The sequence below is a fragment of the Pan troglodytes genome, chromosome 7 (genome assembly GCF_028858775.2).
Source record: "Pan troglodytes isolate AG18354 chromosome 7, NHGRI_mPanTro3-v2.0_pri, whole genome shotgun sequence".
Taxonomy (NCBI): domain Eukaryota; kingdom Metazoa; phylum Chordata; class Mammalia; order Primates; family Hominidae; genus Pan; species Pan troglodytes.
The window spans coordinates 155,222,758-155,242,062 of record NC_072405.2 but is presented as its reverse complement, the minus strand read 5'-3'; the positions used below and the strand labels follow the sequence as shown (position 1 = coordinate 155,242,062).

The window sequence follows — 19,305 nt, the reverse complement described above, 5'->3', positions numbered from 1 at the left end:
CTTCTAATCACCTTCCAGAAAGGTAAAGCTCCCAACCCTCCCACTCTCCTCCCTGTAAACACCTCTGACTCTGAGCTGTCTCACTCCTGCCTGGACCTCTTAGACTCCCTTTCCTCCCCCTTCCAACACATTTCAGAAGCCCCTCTGCAGGGAACAACTACATGGTTCATTAACGGAAGCTCTTTAAAGGAGCCATGTCCACCATGTGGTTACAACATCATTGCCAAAATAAACTCTCAGAATCTAATGCTCTCCCACCCCATACTACCTCACAACAGGCAGAACTACCTCTCAACAGATAGAGTTGGTTGCCCTAACCAGGGCCCTCACCCTAACAAAGGGAAAGAGGGTTAACTTTTACACTGATTCCTGGCCCGGCGTGGTGGCTCACGCCTGTAATCCCAGCACTTTGGGAGGCCGAGGTGGGCGGATCACCTGAGGTCCGGAGTTCAAAACCAGCCTGGCCAACATGGTGAAACCCCATCTCTACTAAAAATACAAAAATTAGCTGGGCATGGTGGCGGGCACCTGTAGTCACAGCTACTCTGGAGGCTGAGGCAGGAGAATTGCCTGAACCCAGGAGGTGGGGGTTGCAGTGAGCCAAGATTGTGCCACTGTACTCCAGCCTGGGTGACAGAGTGAGACTCCATTACAGGAAAAAAAAAAAAAACATTTACACCAATACCAAATATGCATACCACATCCTACATTCTCACACCTTAATCTGGCAGGAAAGGGGATTTCTAGCTAAAAAGAACCCCCATAGTAAATGGCAAACTCATACACAAGCTGGTGGAGGCAGCTAAACTACCACTACAGGCCACCATTATCCATTGTAAGGGACACCAAAAGGCTACAAATGCCATAACCAAGGGAAATCTTTTAGCAAATTAGGCAGCCCGGCAGGCAGCCCTTAAACCCCATCATTATTGCCCAGTTTTCCCAGCATATACCCTGTATGTACCTAGGAGGAACAAACCTCACTTGCCCTGGCTGGTGCCATTCAGGAAAAAATGGTTCTACCTCAGTGCTAAAATTGTCTTGGCCAAATTTTAAAAACCTTCTGGGCCGGGCATGGTGGCTCACACCTGTAATCCCAGCATTTTGGGAGGCTGAGGCGGGAGGATCATGAGGTCAGGAGTTCAAAACCAGCCTGGCCAACATGGTGAAACCCCATGTCTACTAAAAATACAAAAATTAGCCGGACATGGTGGCAGGCGCCTGTAATCCCAGCTACTCAGGAGGCTGAGGCGGAGAACTGCTTGAACCCAGGAGGGAGAGGATGCATTGAGCCGAGATCGCGCCACTGCACTCCAGCCTGGGTGACAGAGCAAGACTCTGTCTCAAAAAAAAAAAAACCTTCTGTACTTTTATATGTGCACAACCATTTCCATGCTGGTTGCCTCCCCCTACTTCAGCTCTTGAAAACATATACATTCTCCCACCATGGCCGCCAATCTCAAAGATATTACTAAGGCATGTTCCCTTTGCACTCAAACTTCCCCTCAGAAAGCTATCAAATCACCCCCTTTCCCCACACACCAGGCCTGAGGACACCTGCCAGGGCAGGACTGGGAAATCGCCTTCACCTGCATGCCCCCTGTAAAATGAGTCCAGAACCTTCTGACAATAGTAGATACGTTGGATGGATAGAGGGGTTTCCTACCACCACTACTGCTACTACTGAAAAGCCACGCTGCTGCTTCTATTCTCCTCACGCATATTATCCCCCGGTTTGGACTCCCCTCTTTCATCCAGTCAGACAACGGGCCAACATATGTTTCACAGGTTAACCAACAGCTGGCAAAGGCTCTAAACATTAAATGGGCCTTCCATATTCCTTATTGACCCTAATCTTCAGGTAAGATTGAATGGTCCAATGCCCTTCTAAAGCAACAATTATCCAAACTCTCCCTAGAGGTTAAAATGGCCTAAACTTTACTACTCCCCATGGCCCTCATGCATTTACAAGCCATTCCTCACAAGCCCCTCAGCATAAGCCCATTTGAACATATGTATGGATGCCCCTTTATCCTCCAAAATCTCCCTGTATCTCCCCGCCCTTCTGCATGGGGTACTTGGCCAGCATTACACCTCACTCACCATCTAATAGACAGTACACTAACGCTTACTTGCCGCCGCCTGAAAGTCCATCCTCAAAACACTCCTCCCTGTCCTACAACCAGGGGGGACTGGGTCTGGATCACAGACCCCTCCTCCTCCCCTCTCCTACCAAAGTGGACGGGTCCTCACCAGGTTATTCTAGCTACTCCCACGGCAGCAAAGCTAACACCCTTCCCACACTGGATACACAATTCCGAATTAAAAAATGCTCCAGATTCACATCCAGAAAATTTCTCCCCCCACAAAAACTATTCTTCCTCCCTCACAGGACCAACCTCACTGCGCTTAACAAGACTGCAGAAGTTGCCTATCCAGAAGGCCCTGGTCCATAACACTCTCTGCCTCCAATTTCAAATATTTTATCTCATACCTTGTTTCAGATCTTTCCCTCCCCACGTCCCTGGATACTCCACTCGAATTCCTCACATCAATCCAGGAGCTATGGCTACAGGGTCCCTTTCAGAATTTCACTCCTACTCAAATTGCCTTTTTTCATTTTGTCCTTTGTGGGATATGCTAAGTCCTCACCCCCAACCTCTGGCAGTCGGGCCCCCTTCATCAGCCTCACACATTTCTCTTAAATCAGTCACACTCCCCTCTTTCTTCCAACTGTAAATTTGTTTGTCCACACAAATCCAGCAGTTCACAGCCCTTCCTGTTAATCTAACTGCAGAAACTTGGCCCAAAATAAACCTGCATCTCACCTACTTGGCCAATTCATTCCCAAAACCTGTTTATAATCTTGTTCGGCTAAACACCTTTCCCCGCAATCCATCATATCCACCCACACCGTCACACACAGGGCTGTCACCCTCCTTTGCCTCTTAACATCTAAACATGTTACAAGTTGGATTCCATAGAACACCTCTTATCAACCCCTCCCCTCTCTGCCAGCACCACTCTCCATGTAACCAACTCAAGGGCGCTCCCTGGAAAAAATGCACACACAATTCCCTCAGCTGCAACCTATATCCTTCTGCCCTACCCGTACTGCAGTAGCTACTTGTTAACGAAAACCTATTTCTCTCTCTCTCCAAAACCAAACAGCCTTCACCTCCTCCCCCACCAACATCCCCTATCCGGCCCTCACGGGGGTTACCCTTGTTAACAGCTATTCAACCTGGAAAAACAAAAAGTTGGAACAAAACGTTTGTCCAGGATTCACCCCCGATCTTCTCATAGCTCGCTACCTTCGCTTACAACTTTTGCCTGCCAACCCCCCCAACCCCCCTTTTCTTTCTGTATGAAACAAACTTATCTTTGTCTGCCGGCAGGTGGGTTACAAACATACACCCTGGTGTTTCAATCTCCAAACATTGACATTTTGCCTAACAACCAAACCATTGAGGCTCTCCCTATTTCCTCCTCCTCCGAGCACGCTAAGCCGGCTCTACATCTCCTTCCTCTGGTAACAGGATTAAGCCTCTCTGTCGCACTTGGCACCACAATGGTGGGTCGGGTGTGTCAGCCTCAGCTGCCTTATATAGATATATAAATCTCTGCAGTCCTCTTGACATGCCTACTTCCATCACAAGCCTCCAAAGGCAGGTAGGCTCCCCTGTGGGAGTTGTTCTCCAGAACCGAAGGGCCGTAGACCTGTCAGCCACTGAGAAGGGGCGCACATGTGTGTATCTCTAAGAAGGAGGCTGTTTAAATGTTCACGAATACGGCACTGTTTGAGACACAGCCCGCAGGCTCCGAGACAGGTCTGCAGAAATCCAACATCAAGCCACTAACTCTTAGAGGCAGGGGTCATCCCTCCTAAAGTGGATGCCTTGGGTAACCTCTTCTTAGGGCCCCTAATTTTCTTCCTCCTAACAGTTGGCCTGTGTGTACTCACCTTCATATCCCACTTTACCCCCAAAGGCTGAACTCCCTTGTCCAGGCAGCCACCCAGGAAGACACTGATACCATCCCACTCCGCCAAGTCCAGTATCAGCGCTGCCAGGAAAGCAACTCTGAAGTCGGACACCCACTGCTTCAAAACCCAAACCCTGATTACAGCACCACTATTCAGCAGGAAGCAGCCAGATAATCAACAACCACCCTCTTCCCTTTATATTAAAGTAGAAGGTGGCCAGGCGCGGTGGCTCACGCCTGTAATCCCAGCAGTTTGGGAGGCTGAGGCAGGCAGATCACTTGAGGTCAGGAGTTTGAGACCAGCCTGGCCAACATGGTGAAACCCCATCTCTACTGAAAATACAAAAATTAGCCGGGTGTGGTGGCGGCCACCTGTAGTCCCAGCTACTCAGGAGGCTGAGGCAAGAGAATCGCTTGAACCCGGGAGGCAGAGGCTGCAATGAGCCAAGATTGCACCACTGTATTCCAGCCTGGGCGACAGAGTGAGACTCTGTCTCGAAAAAATAAAAAAAGTATAAAGCAAGAATGTTAGTCCAACCTGCACAATTTTGTAAGTCCCCCACCATTTCGCAGACCTTGGTCAAAATGAAACATTCCACAGGGGTTTGGGTGGTGAGAAACAGCCTGCCTCTTATATTCTGCTGGGAGAAAGTGCGAAGAACACCACATTCTGCCGGAACAAGGGCCAGAACCACCTCATCCTAAGAACAGATTATCAACATTTTCCCAGGAAGCAGGCCATGACCCCCTGCCCCGACCCCTCCCACTCAGGCCTATAAATTGCCCCAGCCTGTAAGCGGCAATGGGCTCTGCGACTAAGCTGGTCTCCCATCTCCACAGGTTTTTGCAATATACCTGTGTTGCTGTTAAGCCACCGTCTGTCTCTGTGTGTGTGTCATTCTTTAACCCTCGTCTTCCCTTCAAAACCCAACATCACCCAGGCTGGAGTGCAGTGGTGCAATCTCAGGTCACTGCAACCTCCACCTCCTAGGCTCAAGCAATCCTCCCACCTCAGCCTCCCAAGTAGCTGGGACTAGAGGCACGTGCCACCAGGCCCGGCTAATTTTTTTGTATTTTTTGTAGACACAGGGTTTTGCCATGTTGCCCAGGCTGGTCTCAAACTCCTGGACTCAAGCCATCCTCCTGCCTCAGCCTCCCAAAGTGCTGGGATTTCAGGTGTGAGCCACCACACCCAGCCAGCTCTAATTCTTACCAGTTCAGAGAACCCTGGTTCCCATGGGTCTTTCTTCCTGAAAAGAAACTCAGAAGGAAGTGGTTAGTTGGATTAGCTACAGTCTTCATCACTGGAACTGGTCTCAGGGCTGAAATGTTCGCTTCTTTTCTGTTCATTACTCATCCTAAAATTACCTCAACTGTCAACACAGTGGACCTCGGCGGGTCCCTGGGTTTGAGAAGCTCCAATGTCCTTGTAGCAACTGTAGCTTATTCAGTGGGATCCTTGCTGTGTGCTCCTGGGGAACTGGACCTCCAACCCTACAAAGTCTAGAACCATGTAGAGAGGAAACACAAAATCTCCCAGTAGGTTATGGGAGAGTCTGGGTGAGTTGGGCCACTCCTGCTTCAAATCTTAGTTTCCCAGACTCGTGTTCTTTCTGTTGGGAACACAGCACCCTAAAAAGGATCCAGATTAATGCATGGCATCCCAAAGGATGGTGCCATCCTTTCAGAGATCATTCTCCAAGCTGCTGCTTCAGCTGAGCCTCTAGAAGGCCAGTGCAGAGTTGCATGAGGCTGGCTGCTACAATACAGGTGGGTCCCATTAGGATGCCGCTGTGTGAGGATTCATGCCTCTGAACGAAGCAACCTAAGCCCCAGACAATGGTGTGGGCTGAAGCTCTGTAGGAAAGGCCAGCTGGTACCTGAAATAGGCATCCATCGGTGTGAGAAAAAACTGCCAGCCTTTCCAGGATAGAAAGGGCATGATGGCGTCAACTCTGTTATGGACAGTTTGGACATCCAGAGGTGGCAGCTGCCAGACAGGCCCTGGTAAGGGAGTTCATGCTCCTTCTCCTGCCTCGGCCTCCCAATGTGCTGGGATTACAGACATGAGTCACTGCGCCCGGCAGCGTGAGACCCAGGGTGAAGGAGGTCTTCCATATGGAGTCTTTATTTTTGTCACCAGGGTCACCCCTTTCATGTTCCAGAGTGGCTGACAGTGAGGACTGGTGTCCACTGGTGAGTTATTTTGTCTGCTTGGTTGTTCGGTGCCTCATGTGTGCTGGATGCCTTGGTGGGCACTGATATGTGCGAACACCTCCCCACTCTGTGCCCCATCTTTGTGTTCACCACTGCCTCAACCCAGACCTGGTCTGCAGGCTCCTTTTCCTTCTGGCCCCCACAGAAGGTGGGGACACAAGGCCACTGCCCAGAAGTCTGGGCATTCTCACCTCAGGCCACTTCTGTTTGCAGATGGTGGGGTGACCGGGCATGCCGCCTGCAGTTCTGCCCACTGGGAAGGTTTTCCTTCCCACCCTTGACAGTGGCAGTAACACAGCTGCTCCTGTCCATTTCATGTGTGCCATGCAGTGAGCCCATCCATCTGCAAATCACACTCCTTCAGCCACACAGGAACCCTCTGCAGCTGTAGGCTTGAGCTGCATTTTATGTGTGCCATGCACTGAGCCCATCCATCTACAAATCAAACTCCTTCAGCCACGCAGGAACCCTCTGCAGCCGTAGGCTTGAGCTGAGGGAGGCATGTGGGCTAGACTGCCTGCTCCCTCAGCTCACTCTGACACTCTGGCCCTGCATGGACGCCGTCCTGGCCATGCCATTGCCACCTTCTGATGGATGCTGCTGGGCTGCCTGACTTCATGCCTGGGGAGGCCTGACAGAGCTCAGCTCACACCGGGAGGTGTGGATGCAGGGCCATTTGGGGGTCCCATGGACAAGTGTTCTATTCTCTGCTGCAGGCGGTGCAGACTTGCTCTGGGATCCTGGGGCCTGCGTGGCCATCCTTGCACCTTTCAAATGCCTGCATCATTGTCCCTTGCACAGACTCCCTTCTGCTAAGACATTTTGTCAGGTCACGAGGGAAAGCTTAGCAGTGAAGCCACCACCTTGTGCCAGGGACCGTCAGTGCCCCACCTCCTAACCAGAACAGCACCCTCTTCACCTGCAGACAGTGGGTGGGCCAATCCCAAATGTCCATCTGGTCACCGGTTTTCTCAAGCTGCTTCTGGCCCATTTGTATTGGTCTGGGTCCTCCAAGAAGAAGACACCAAGATTAAGGTACAAACGTCGTGTTCAGAGAAATATCTGGGGTAGAAAATAGTGAGGTAACCAGGAAGATGGAGGGGCCATCAGATGGCTTCAAGCTTGACACCAAGTGGAGAGAAGTTTGGGTGGAAGTGTCTCAGGCAGCTGTGCAGTGATGTCTTCCCACCGCAGCTGACAGTTGGAGAATGACATTGGTTTGTGCCATTACTTGTGGTTTTGTCTTAGATCATTTGACCAGGGTGCTGTTTGCCTGGTTTGTCTCCTGTGAAGTTACCTTATTCCCCTTTGTAATTAATAATAATTACATTGCATGGTGATGTTTTGACACTGTGTAAACATCCTGAGCCTCATGCCCTGGAGACACCTGGCTTTCACAGGTATTGGTGCTTCTTGCCTGAGTTACCACAATGGTGGCTGCTGTGGCTGACTGAGGATGCCACAGGTTCTTTGGCCTCCCTCCCTTTGAGAGCAGGAGCAATATCTTCAATGTCTTCTTGAATCTGGGCAGGCTCAGTCACTGCCTTGACCAAGAGAATGATGATAATTTAAGAAACATTTTCCAAAAGGACTGCATATAAACATTAAACTTCAGGGTCCTGAAAGTCCAGGAGATGGAGAGGCTGTTCTAGACTGAAGGAGACAAGAAACAGGACAAGTGGGTGCAACTTGTGACCCTCGGCCGATTCCTGATGCTCTGAGGGATTGCTCTGCAGTGAGCAGGTCACACAAACCTACCCCCAAAGGCCAAGGGAGCTGAGAGGCTGAAAAAAGAGGCTGACAAATGGAGTTTCTCCAAAAGAAATATTTACTAGAAACTTATGAACAAAGTAGTATCTCGGGCAGCCACAAGACAGTGGATCCCTGCACCTGCCCCCAAGAAAGCATCCTTTATATAGCAAGCTTTTTGGTAAAAACATGTGCAGCTGGTGATGTCTTAGACTTTCTTGCAAAATTCATGACTGCTGGGGAAGTTAGGTAGCATCTTTCTGAGGGGTTATCAATGCTACAGGCCTTGTGTGAAGACCTTGGTATGCAGGAGTCTAACATCGGCCACCACAGTGATTTTGCTTCAAGATGACACCACTCTTGCCAGGCAACAGGCTCCTTTCCTTCAGAGACATTGCAGGGACACCTGGTGACCCTTGAATGGGGGTCTCTGGGAAGGTGCACTATTCATGCAACCTTTTATCTAAGCTTGAAATTGTTTCAAGCTAAATTAACTTACAAATGTTGATCATAGTAAGGAAGGAGACCACCACTTCTCCTACTGCCCTCCTCTCCCCCGTCTTGCCTAGTTTATAAGACAGGAGAAATGGCAGAAAACAAAAAGTGAGAAAGAAACAGAAGATAAATAGCCAGATGACCTTGGCGCCATCACCTGGCCCTGGTGTTAATAATAATAATAATAATAATATCAACCCCTAACCTAAACTACTTGTGTTATCTGTAAATTCCAGACATTGTATAAGAAAGCATTGTAAAACTTTCTGTTCTGTTAGCTGATGCATGTAGCCCCCAGTCATGTTCTCCATGCTTTCCCGATCTATCATAATAACCCTTTCACATGGACCCTTTAGAGTTGTAAGCCCTTAAAAGGGCCAGTAATTTCTTTTTCGAGGAGCTCAGCTCTTAAGACACAAGTCTGCCAAAGCTCCCAGCCAAATAAAACCCCTTCCTTCTTTAACCCAGTGTCTGAGAAGTTTTGTCTGTGGCTCGTCCTGCTACAATAAGACGAGAGTTCTCCAGACACTCTGGCCTTTGGGTGGGAACTGTCTCCAAAACTCACCCCCAGGTTCCTGGCTCTCCTCACTTCAGGAGGGGGTGGGTCTGCCATGTAACCACCGCCCAGACCTCACAAGTGATAGCACTTCACCTTTTTGCTTCAGATATTTTAAAGAGAAATAACACCTTACAGATGCAGTCTCTTTCTAAACTTCCCAGATCCATTCCCTTTAAACAATCCTCCCTCAGCATGGTTTTTAGACTTGATTTGTTTTGTCTTAGAAATGGAGTCTTGCCATGTTCCCCAGGCTGGTCTCAAATTCCTGGACTGAAGCGGTCCTCACTCTGCCTCTCAGATAGCTGGGACTATAGGTTGCCCTCACCTCCTGCTGTGAGGTCAGTTCCTAACAGGCCACTGACCTGTAGCGGTCCACAGCCTGAGGGTTGGGGACCCCTGCTATAGGTGCACACCACCACACCTGTTTTTTTTTTTTAATTTTGTAAAAATGAAGCTTTGATATGTCGCCCAGGCTGGTCTTGAACTCCTACCCTCAAGTGGTCCTCCCACCTAGTCCTCATAAAGTACTGGGATTGTAGGCATGAGCCACCGCACCCAGTCTCCACTCCTATTTATTATTGAACACTATTCCGTTGTATGGCTGATGTGGTTTGCATCTGTGTCCCCGCCCAAATCTCATGCTGAAAGGTAATACCCAATGCTGGAGGTGGAGACTGGTGGGAAGTGATTGGATCGTGGGGGTGGCTTTTCATGAATGGTTTAGTACCATGCCCTTAAGTTATGGTCTCATGATAAGAGTTCTCCTGAGATCTGGTTGTCCACCTCCGCCTCCCAAAGTGCTGGGATTACAGGCGTGAGCCACCGCGCCCAACCTGTCATTTTTATTATAACCCTTCTAATGGTATGAAATGGCACCTCCCCGTGGCTTCCATTCGCATTTCTCTAATAGCCAACAATGCTGAAGGCTTCATGTACCCATTACCCACTTTGTATCTTCCTTGATGTCTACTCACATCTTCTGCCCATTTAATTAGGTTGTTTCCCTTTTCAGAGTTTTTTTTTTTTTAAGTTTTATTGGGCTATAATTCACATACCATGTAATTCACCCATTTTGTACAATTCAATGATTTTGGCATATTATTTTTTAACTATGGGAAAGTACATGTTAAATAAAATGGCTCGGCCATTGTTTCGGACCGAGCTCCTGCACTAGGGCCCAACAGGGCAGCCCAAAGCGGAACCGAGTCACGCGCGCCGGACGCCACCCGACAGGAGGGGAAACGGGGCAGCTCTCAAAACCCTGGAGGCGCAGACCGTCCACACGGGACAGGGACGCCCGCTCGGCTCCGCTCCGCGCTGATCCGCAAGGTCTCGCCGTTGCCCCGCCGCCCACCCGGACGCCGACGAAAGCCAGCGAGCTCCTCGGCCTCAGGTGACTGGAATTCTGACCCCGGACCACGGGACGCGTCTCCCGCTTTACCCTCACTCTGCGCGGGCGGGGAGGGAGACGCGGGCCCAGGCCGCAGTTTCTACCTCAGAAACGGAAACACAACACCGCCTTCTTTTCCTTTTTCTTTGGGGAAAGAAAAACAAAACAAAACTGTCTAAGACGAGGTCTGGGACCCCGCCGGCGACCCCCGACTCCCCCGGGCGGGGAGGGGGCGGGACCTGGCGCGGCCTCGGCTCCGCCCCTCGGGCCAGCGGACCACAGTGGGGCGGTCATTGCTGCCTTCCTAGAGCGGCCCGGAAGTGTCTCTCAGGGCGCTTCCGGGGACCGGGCCCGCTTTTGGCTCCATGAGCCGGGGATTGCCGGCGCCAGGTGCTGGGGGCGACTCGGACCGCGGGAGCGTGGGGTGGAGTAGGATGGAGTCTCCCTCCCGAGCTGGGGGTGGGGGCCTAGGAAAGGCTGCTTCGCCGCTGTGTTCGGAGAGCTCCGGATACTGCGGGGCTTTTCCGCGGAGGAGCGCCCGCCGGTAGGTTGGCCCCGAACCGTGGGGGCGGCGACGGCCGAGTGCCAATTTGACTCTGTGCACCAAGGCCCCCGCGCCCCGGAACGGGCGACGCCGCGCCCCCATCAGAGCCGCCAGTACGGAGTCAGGGTGCGAACCCGGCCTTCCAAGCCGCGTGACCGGAAGCGGGCAGCTCGGAGGCCTTCCCGGATGGCTCTTTGGAGTGGGAAGGAGCTCCTGGTGCTGGCGGGGCGGTGAAGGAGTTGGCAGTGGGTGGTCGTTGACTCCCAGGGAGAATGGGGCGCCGTGAAGCCCGTGGGGAGCTCCTGGGCTCCCCCAGCGCTGTGCAGAGTGGCCTGACAAGTGCCTCGAGGACAGGAGCTGTGCCCCGCTGAGCTCTGCTCCAGTACCTGGTGTGCTGAGGTGGGCACGTGCGTTTCCTCTGGCATAGCAGGTGCTTGTGCTGCTGCACTGCTCCTTCAGGTGCGTCGGAACCCTCTTTAGTTGCCGCACTTGCCTCTGTTGCCACCCGTTGCTCAGCTCTTCCAGCCCGGGGGTTGGGGGCTGTGGTGGAAACAGCTGGGACTTCTGAATAGACAGGTCTAGGCTTCAGTCCTTGACTTTGGCAGCTGTGTTTAGAGCTTTGATTTCTTTTTACTTTTCTTTTCTTCCTCCCTCCCTCCCCCCTCCCTCCATTCGTTCGTTCCTTCCTTCCTTCCTCACAGCATCTCTGTTGTCCAGGCTGGAGTGCAGTGGCTCGATTTCGTCTCACTGCAGCCACGACCTCCTGGGCTCAAGGGATCCTCTGTCCTCTCAGCCTTCTGAGTAGCTGGGACTACAGACGTGCACCACCACGCCTGGCTAGTTTTTTAAATTTTTTGTAGAAACGGGGTCTTGCTATGATGCCCAGGTTGGTCTCCAACTCCTGGGCTCAAGCGATCCGCTGGCCTCACCTTCACAAAGTGCTGAGATTTCAGGCTTGAGCCACTGCACCTGGCCTAGAGCCTTATCTCCCTCTCTGTCAGGTGAGAATGGTAATTCTTCTTGCCCACTGTTGTGAAGGATTCAAGATTGAATAGTCAAATGGTCTCAGTGTGGTCTGTGGCGCCAGCTGCAGTGTCCCTGTGTTCCCCGGACCTTTCCCCTAGTTCATTCTTTCATCTATTAATTTACTTGGAGAACTTGTGCTGTTTTCTGGTCCTCCTCCCCGCCCCCCACTTCTCTGCCAATTCCTGCTTGTCCTTCATGACTTAGATGTCACTTCCTCTGGGAGGCCTCCGCTTCTCCTGGGACTGACATGGACCCCTCTGCCACCTGCTTCCAGGGCCATCTCCGCAGCACTGACTGTCATTGGTAGTTCACACTGTCAGCATGCTGATGATGGGGACCATATCAACCCTCACTCTCTGGCCCAAAGGATGTGAGAGTCACTGGTCTTCTCCCCTCCGCCCCACTCTAGGCATCTGCATCTGGGACCGACCTCCTGGGCTGGCTGATCAAAGAGGAAGCAGCAGCAATGTCTGCTGTGGGGGCTGCAACTCCATACCTGCATCATCCTGGTGATAGTCACAGTGGCCGAGTGAGTTTCTTGGGGGCCCAGCTTCCTCCAGAGGTGGCAGCAATGGCCCGGCTACTAGGGGACCTAGACAGGAGCACGTTCAGAAAGTTGCTGAAGCTTGTGGTCAGCAGCCTGCAGGGGGAGGACTGCCGAGAGGCTGTGCAGCGTCTTGGGGTCAGCGCCAACCTGCCAGAGGAGCAGCTGGGTGCCCTGCTGGCAGGCATGCACAAGCTGCTCCAGCAGGCCCTCCGTCTGCCCCCCACCAGCCTGAAGCCTGACACCTTCAGGGACCAGCTCCAGGAGCTCTGCATCCCCCAAGACCTGGTCGGGGACTTGGCCAGTGTGGTATTTGGGAGCCAGCGGCCCCTCCTTGATTCTGTGGCCCAGCAGCAGGGGGCCTGGCTGCCGCATGTTGCTGACTTTCGGTGGCGGGTGGATGTAGCAATCTGCACCAGTGCCCTGGCTCGCTCCCTGCAGCCGAGCGTCCTGATGCAGCTGAAGCTTTCAGATGGGTCAGCATACCGCTTCGAAGTCCCCACAGCCAAGTTCCAGGAGCTGCGGTACAGCGTGGCCCTGGTCCTAAAGGAGATGGCAGATCTGGAGAAGAGGTGTGAGCGCAGACTGCAGGACTGACCCCTAACTTGACCAGTCCCATTCAGATCAGGCTTGGACAGGCACCCGAGATGGTGCCAAAGTGCAGCTGACTCTTCCCACGACAGCCCTGCCCTTCCCATGAGGCAGGCTCTTCAGTGAGTGTTTGAACGTAATTATGTAGTTTTCTGTTTAATTGAAAAAGAGAGCTATGCCTTTTTTTTCTTTTTTGGAAGTAAAGCAGCTAAAAACATGTTTCTCTAGGTGGGTGTTGAACCTCACACCCTCCCCTTCCCTGTACATTTGTCTTTGGTGCTGGACGTGGCCACGTGAGGCCAGGTTGAGGCCCTTTGTAGACAACATACAGTTACTCAGCCTGGCCCCATGTAGCCAGGTGCTTTTGTAGATCTTGTGTTTTAGGTTGGGCATTTTCATTCTTCTGTCTTAAATCCCTGACCCCATGGAGCTGACATTCTAGTGCGGCTGAGGGGAGGGGAAACATTGTAAAATAAATCATAAAAATTAACTGGAATAGCTCATCAGAGGATGGCGTGTGATGCAGCAAGTAGGGTGGGGTCTGCGTACTGATGGGGCGACCTTCCTTGAGGGTGTGACATCTGAGCGAGGACTTGAAGGAGCCGGGGGCACAGCGCTCTGAGGGGAGCAGCACAAGTTGGGGAGGACGGTGCCCAGGCGGCCAGTGTGGGGAGGCCTGACGTGCTTAAGGCCCGCCTGGCTGCAGCCAAGCAGGTGGAGATCATTGTGGGGAGGCGACGTTGGGGAGGGTACAGAGGTCAAGGCCTGAGGGCCTTTTAAGGACTTTGGCTCAATTCTGAGTGACAGAGGAGCCCTTTTGAGGGTTTTCAGCAGAGGAGAGACGTGATCTGGTGATTGGCTGCTGTGTGGAGGGGTGCAAGGGAGGAGGCTAGAGCCCAGCAGAGAGGCTGTCACCAGGGTGGAGTTGGTGGCAGGGACCTCTCCCGGGTGCCTCTAGGGCAGGTGTGTGCAGGGGTTGTAGCCAGCTTTGCAGCTTCCAGCATAACTGTGTTCCAGGAGGGGCCTTGGTGCTCAGTCTCTGCAGAGCCATTTTCGGCTCTGCAGCTGGAACCCAGCTGACTGTTCCTGCCTCCGTGGAGCACTTCTGGACCATGTCTAGTCTGTTCTCTGCTGAGAAACCTCCCCTTGTCTTTGGGTGCCTGGGGTTGCTTGGCTGTTTGTCTTGTCTCCTCCACTAGCCTGGATTTCTTCCTCATCCCTCCATGGGCAGTTCTGACATGTCAGGGTACAGAGGAGTACCTGGGGGTGGGGTCAGTAGACTCTGGGAGGAGCCCAGGTGCCCTCTAAGGTGCATGCTTGTGGTTACTGCCATCTGGTCCTTCACTCAGCTTTGTCCCACCCTCACTGAGTTCCAGGTAAAGCCCTTCTCTCTCCCCGAAGGCACTGTCCCCCCACTGTCATCGGATCAGGAATATGACCAGCCACTTCCTGCATTCTCTGTCCCCAGATGTGGATGGGGCTGGGGCAGCTGGGACCATGTTGCCTTTCTCACTCACCGGCCCTGGCCCTGCAGGAACAGCAGCTTTAGGGACAGCCCCATCCTTCTGCTTCTCCCAGCTGCTTAGCAAAGCCTGTGTGGAGCCCAGAGCACGGACCTGCCCTCGGTCCTCAGGCTGACCTCTCGCCGTCTCTCATTGGGAATCTGTGTTTGCCTCAATTCATCTGTGAACCCTTGGGCTTGTCTCAAGCGGGGACCCAGGCAAATCAAGACACAGCCATGAAAAGACAGCTTATGAGACACAGGCAGGGGAGTGGGCCATTCCCGGGACTGGGGCTGGCACTGCCCGAGTATAGGGGATTGAGGGATGGGGGATCAAGTGCAGGGACAGCGGCTGGCCTCAAGGCCACACACGGGATTTTGGTCATTCCACTGGGGCAAGGGGGAGCAGTGGGGTTTTAATCAGGGCAGACATGATCCAGTTGGACTTGAGATCCCTACAGCGTGGAGCAGACTTAGAGGCCACTTCCTCTGACTCAGCAGTGAGCAAACTCTTCCCACAAAGGGCCAGAGAGTAAACATTTTAGATTTTGTGGGCCATGAAGTTTCTGCCCACCCTGCCATGGTGGCTTGAAAGCAGTCACACGATACGTAAACAAATGTATATGGCTGTGTTCCAATACCATCTCTTTTTTTTTTTTGAGACGGGAGTTTCACTCCTGTTGCCCAGGCTGGTGTGCAATGGCACGATCTCGACTCACTGCAACCTCTGCCTCCCAGGTTCAAGCAATTCTCATGTCTCAGCCTCCCAGGCAGCTGGGATTACAGGCATGAGCCACCGAGCCTGGCCTCCAATAATATTTTTTTAATGGATATTGAAATTTTCCTTTTTTTTGAGACAAGGTCTCCCCATGATCCAGTCTGGAATGCAATGGCACGATCATGGCTCACTGTAGCCTCAACCTCCTGGGCTCACAGGCACACCACACCACACCCGGCTAATTTTCAGATTTTTTGTAGAGATGGGGTTTTGCCATGTTGCCCAGGCTGGTCTTGAATTCCTGGGCTCTGGTGATCTGCCCACCTCGGCCTCCCAAAGTGCTGGTTTTACAGCAATGAGCCACCACACCCAGCCATGAAATTTTAATTTCATGTGTCACAAAGTATTTTTTTCCATTGAAAAACCATTCTTAGTCCAGGCATGGTTGGCGCCAACCCCATGAGCCCACTGGACCCCTCCAATACAGAGCACTTGTCCATCCTTGTCAGTGGTCAGTCTCCATTAGACCTGGACTCCAGGGCAGAGGCCAGCCCTGTCCATCTTTGTCCCCGTGGCTTGCACAAGGCCTTGCACAGAGAACAGATGTCTGCATCTGGGAAATTACTCCCTTGGTTTTCTTGGCCTTAGTTCTCTGTGGAAACTTGCTGGTGATTTCCCTCTCCTGTGGCACTGTCCTGAGCTCAAAGCTTGGATGCCTCCCCACCTGCATCACTCTTTCATTCAGCAAACATTTCTGGGGCTCTGAGTCAAGCTGCATGCACTGGGGACTTGAGGATTTATAAAATGGCCTGGACCCGGCCCTTGCTCTGCTCCACTTTGTGAAGCTTCCAGAAGGGTCCAGATAGTTTCAATTCAGTGTCATAAATGAAAGATTATTCCGATAGTTGAGATAAAAAGCAATTCCAGGCCTAGGTTATAGATTTAATTTATTGTCTCCAAAACAGAAACCCAAAATGCTTTTATTTATATATTGTGGAGACAGGGCCTCACTCTGTCACCCAGGCTAGAGTGCAGTGGTGCGATCACAGCTCACTGTGGTCTCCGAACTCCTGGGGTCACGTGATCCTTCCTTGGCCTCTCAAAGTGCTGGAATTACAGGCGTGAGCCACCGTGCCTGGCCTGGAAACTCTTTAGATGAGCTTACCGAAGCCCGAATTGCAGTGCAGTGTGAACAGGTTAACAGGATATTCTAGCACCTGCACTACCCCATGAGCAGCCCCTCTTCCTCTCCCTCTCCACAAAAGAACCACCAGCCTGTGTGCCAGGGGCCACCTGGATGCTTCCATGTGATACTCAGATCTCAAAGCTGTGCAGTAGCTTGAATTTAAGTCATGTGCTCACACCCCTGGCTCTCAGCAAGCTGCCCCATGGACATGATGTGTCATTTCCACATCGTGCAGCTGGAAGAGGACTCCTCCTCAGCCGGGCATGGTGGCTCACGCCTGTCATCCCAGCACTTAGGGAGGCCGAGGCGGGCGGATCACGAGGTCAGAAGATTGAGACCAGCTGGCTAACACAGTGAAACCCCGTCTCTATTAAAAATACAAAAAAATTAGCCGGGCGTGGTAGCAGGCACCTGTAGTCCCAGCTACTCGGGAGGCTGAGGCAGGAGAATGGCGTGAACCCAGGTGGCGGAGCTTGCAGTGAGCCGAGACCGCACCACTGCACTTCAGCCTGAGGGACAGAGCGAGACTCCGTCTCAAAAAAAAAGAAGACTCCTCCTCCCATCCCTCCGTGGCTAATGTCTAACCTGGATTGTTGGACTTTAGGTTTACTTCTATTGAACTGACCCAGCTGCCTTATTCTCAGTTGTACCGTGACATTTAGGTAAAGAAACCACTAAGGGCTGAGAGGAAAAATAATCCTTCAGTGGCTGGAGGGCATGAAGTTATTTTCCAAGTTCAAGGTGATTTGGCTGGTGTGGTAAACACTGCTGCAGCAGGAAAGCCGCCAGAGGCTCCATGAAGACACTTGGGCATCATCAAGCCCAGGGACACTGTGCACAGTCAAATTCGATTTTAACATAGTTTTCAAATGTCACAAGTCTCTTATTTTCTCCCCAACCATTCAGAAATGTAAAAAGCTACGAATGGTTTGCCAGCCCCTGACTTAGGACCATGTCAATCCAGAGAGAATCCAGGTGCTGAAGCAGAATGAAGCTTGCACCCCAGCCCCTTTTTGGCTGGTTGCTGTTAGTGAAAAGAACACAGCATTATGGTTAGCACAGAATCTGGAATTTTCAGACCATCCATATGGCTGACGTTCCCCTCCTTCTGTCCTGATCATGAACCAGGAAGTGGCCAAGAGGAGATGACGAGAGCCTAGGAGGAGGCAGGGTCAGTCTTTGTGAGCAGTGTTTTGGAAGGCCAGGAACAGGAGTTGCAGGTGGTGCATGTGGGTGCCTTGGCTCTTGTCCCATGGTTGGGCGGCCCAGAAAGCCTGAAGTAGAGAAAAAGCAACAGCAACCCCTGTGCTAGACCTGAAGGTGACCACCTGGCTAAGCACATTACCTGCCAAGACCCTTCTCAGCAGCCACGTGGCCCAAGGCAGGGACACTGCACACATACTCCACGTGCACAGAAGTTCCGGTGTGAGTAGGGCATGGCTGGAGAAGAGGCAGTTACAGTGGATGCACTGATTCCATGGCTGTGGAGAGCACCATCACCCTTGTACACCGGGAGGAGCCCCTGAAGAGGCAGGTGGGAGGTCACCAGTCAGGAGTTCCAGGTTCCCCCTGAATGACAAGGACTGTGGAGACAGGGTTGAGGTCTGTCTTACAGTTGGCCTCATGCCTGTGAATATCAGCCTTAATTAGATGCTGTGTGAGAAAATCAAATGGACAAGGTCCCAGCCTATTAGATTAGGGTTGAGCAGCAGATTCACGTGAAAATTCAATTTCAGCAAAAAAGCATCAGGCCTTGAGCAAGCCACCTGCCATCAGCCACGCCTCCCTCCATGTTCCTGCATGTGCCAAGAACCCCACCGTGCTCCACCTGGGCCACTTCTCAAGGTTGTGTCGGCAGCAAAAAAAAACCTGAAGGGTGAGGTAATGGCCCCCCAGCTCCCCACAGAGCAGGCTCACTCCTCACCTCCGAGTTTCTCAGCTGTGCCTGCACCTGCTGGGCCTCTGCATCATGGGAATGGTGGGCAAAAGGAACTGATAGGGCCCTGACAACCACAGTGAGTAATCTGCCTGCCGTCCCGTCCTAGGTGGAATGGCTACAGGATTTCTCGTGAGCTTCTACAAAGAATAAAATCTCAGACCCTCAGTTCTTGGCAGTCTTTCAGGCTGAGTTTTAAGGAAAGCTGTTCCGCACCATAAATTACATCCAGACCTGTGTGGCCTCCCCTGTAAAGTAAGGCAATTGGGGTTCTCCTCCCTGACCCTGTCCCTGTTTCTCCTCCCATCTGTCCTTTCACCCTATGGTCTGCTGGTCTACCCCCACTGCAGCTCAAGTTCTTTTCCCTACCATCGTTTTTCCCCACTTCCTCTCCCTAAGTTCTCCCCAGAGTCCTCTTTCCCCACTCCCTCTCCACCTTCTTCCTAACCCACTCCCTCACCCCAAGTTCTTCACTCAACCATCTTTTCTTCCCAGTATTTTCTTTCCCCACTCCCTCTCATCACCCCTTCTCAGGTTCTTCTCCCCATATTTGTTTCCCAACCACCTTCTTTCCATCCCATTTTCGTCTTTTTTTTTTTTTTTTTTTTTTTTTTTTTACGGAGTCACACTCTTGTCACCCAGGCTGGAGTGCAGTGGCGTGATCTTGGCTCACTGCAAGCTCTGCCTCCCAGGTTCACACCATTTTCCTGCCTCTGCCTCCCAAGTAGCTGAGACTACAGGTGCCCGCCACCACGCCCGGCTAATTTTTTGTATTTTTAGTAGACACGGGGTTTCACTGTGTTAGCCAGGATGGTCTTCATCTCCTGACCTCATGATCCACCCACCTCGACCTCCCAAAGTGCTG

At 52.1% G+C, this 19,305-nt stretch overlaps 1 protein-coding gene across 4 annotated transcripts; it reads left to right on the top strand.

The window, feature by feature from the left end:
- Nucleotides 1–10,129: 10,129 nt before the first annotated feature.
- On the top strand, nucleotides 10,130–13,589 carry COMMD5 (COMM domain containing 5). Of its 4 annotated transcripts, none has more exons than XM_001160190.5 (2): nucleotides 10,130–10,397; nucleotides 12,374–13,589. In XM_001160190.5, exon 2 carries the CDS (start codon nucleotides 12,431–12,433, stop codon nucleotides 13,103–13,105), a length of 675 nt encoding a protein of 224 aa, XP_001160190.3. In that variant the 5' UTR covers nucleotides 10,130–10,397; nucleotides 12,374–12,430; the 3' UTR covers nucleotides 13,106–13,589. The 4 variants fall into 4 exon arrangements, with proteins under 4 accessions (XP_001160190.3, XP_001160283.3, XP_001160239.3 ...); XM_001160283.6 differs by lacking the exon at nucleotides 10,130–10,397 and adding an exon at nucleotides 10,654–10,784; XM_001160239.6 differs by lacking the exon at nucleotides 10,130–10,397 and adding an exon at nucleotides 10,706–10,938.
- The last annotated feature ends 5,716 nt before the right edge of the window (nucleotides 13,590–19,305 follow it).

Bases quoted from the DNA above. Each gene is read 5' to 3' on its own strand.
- COMMD5 (XM_001160190.5), top strand. From the start codon at position 12,431: ATGTCTGCTGTGGGGGCTGCAACTCCATACCTGCATCATCCTGGTGAT.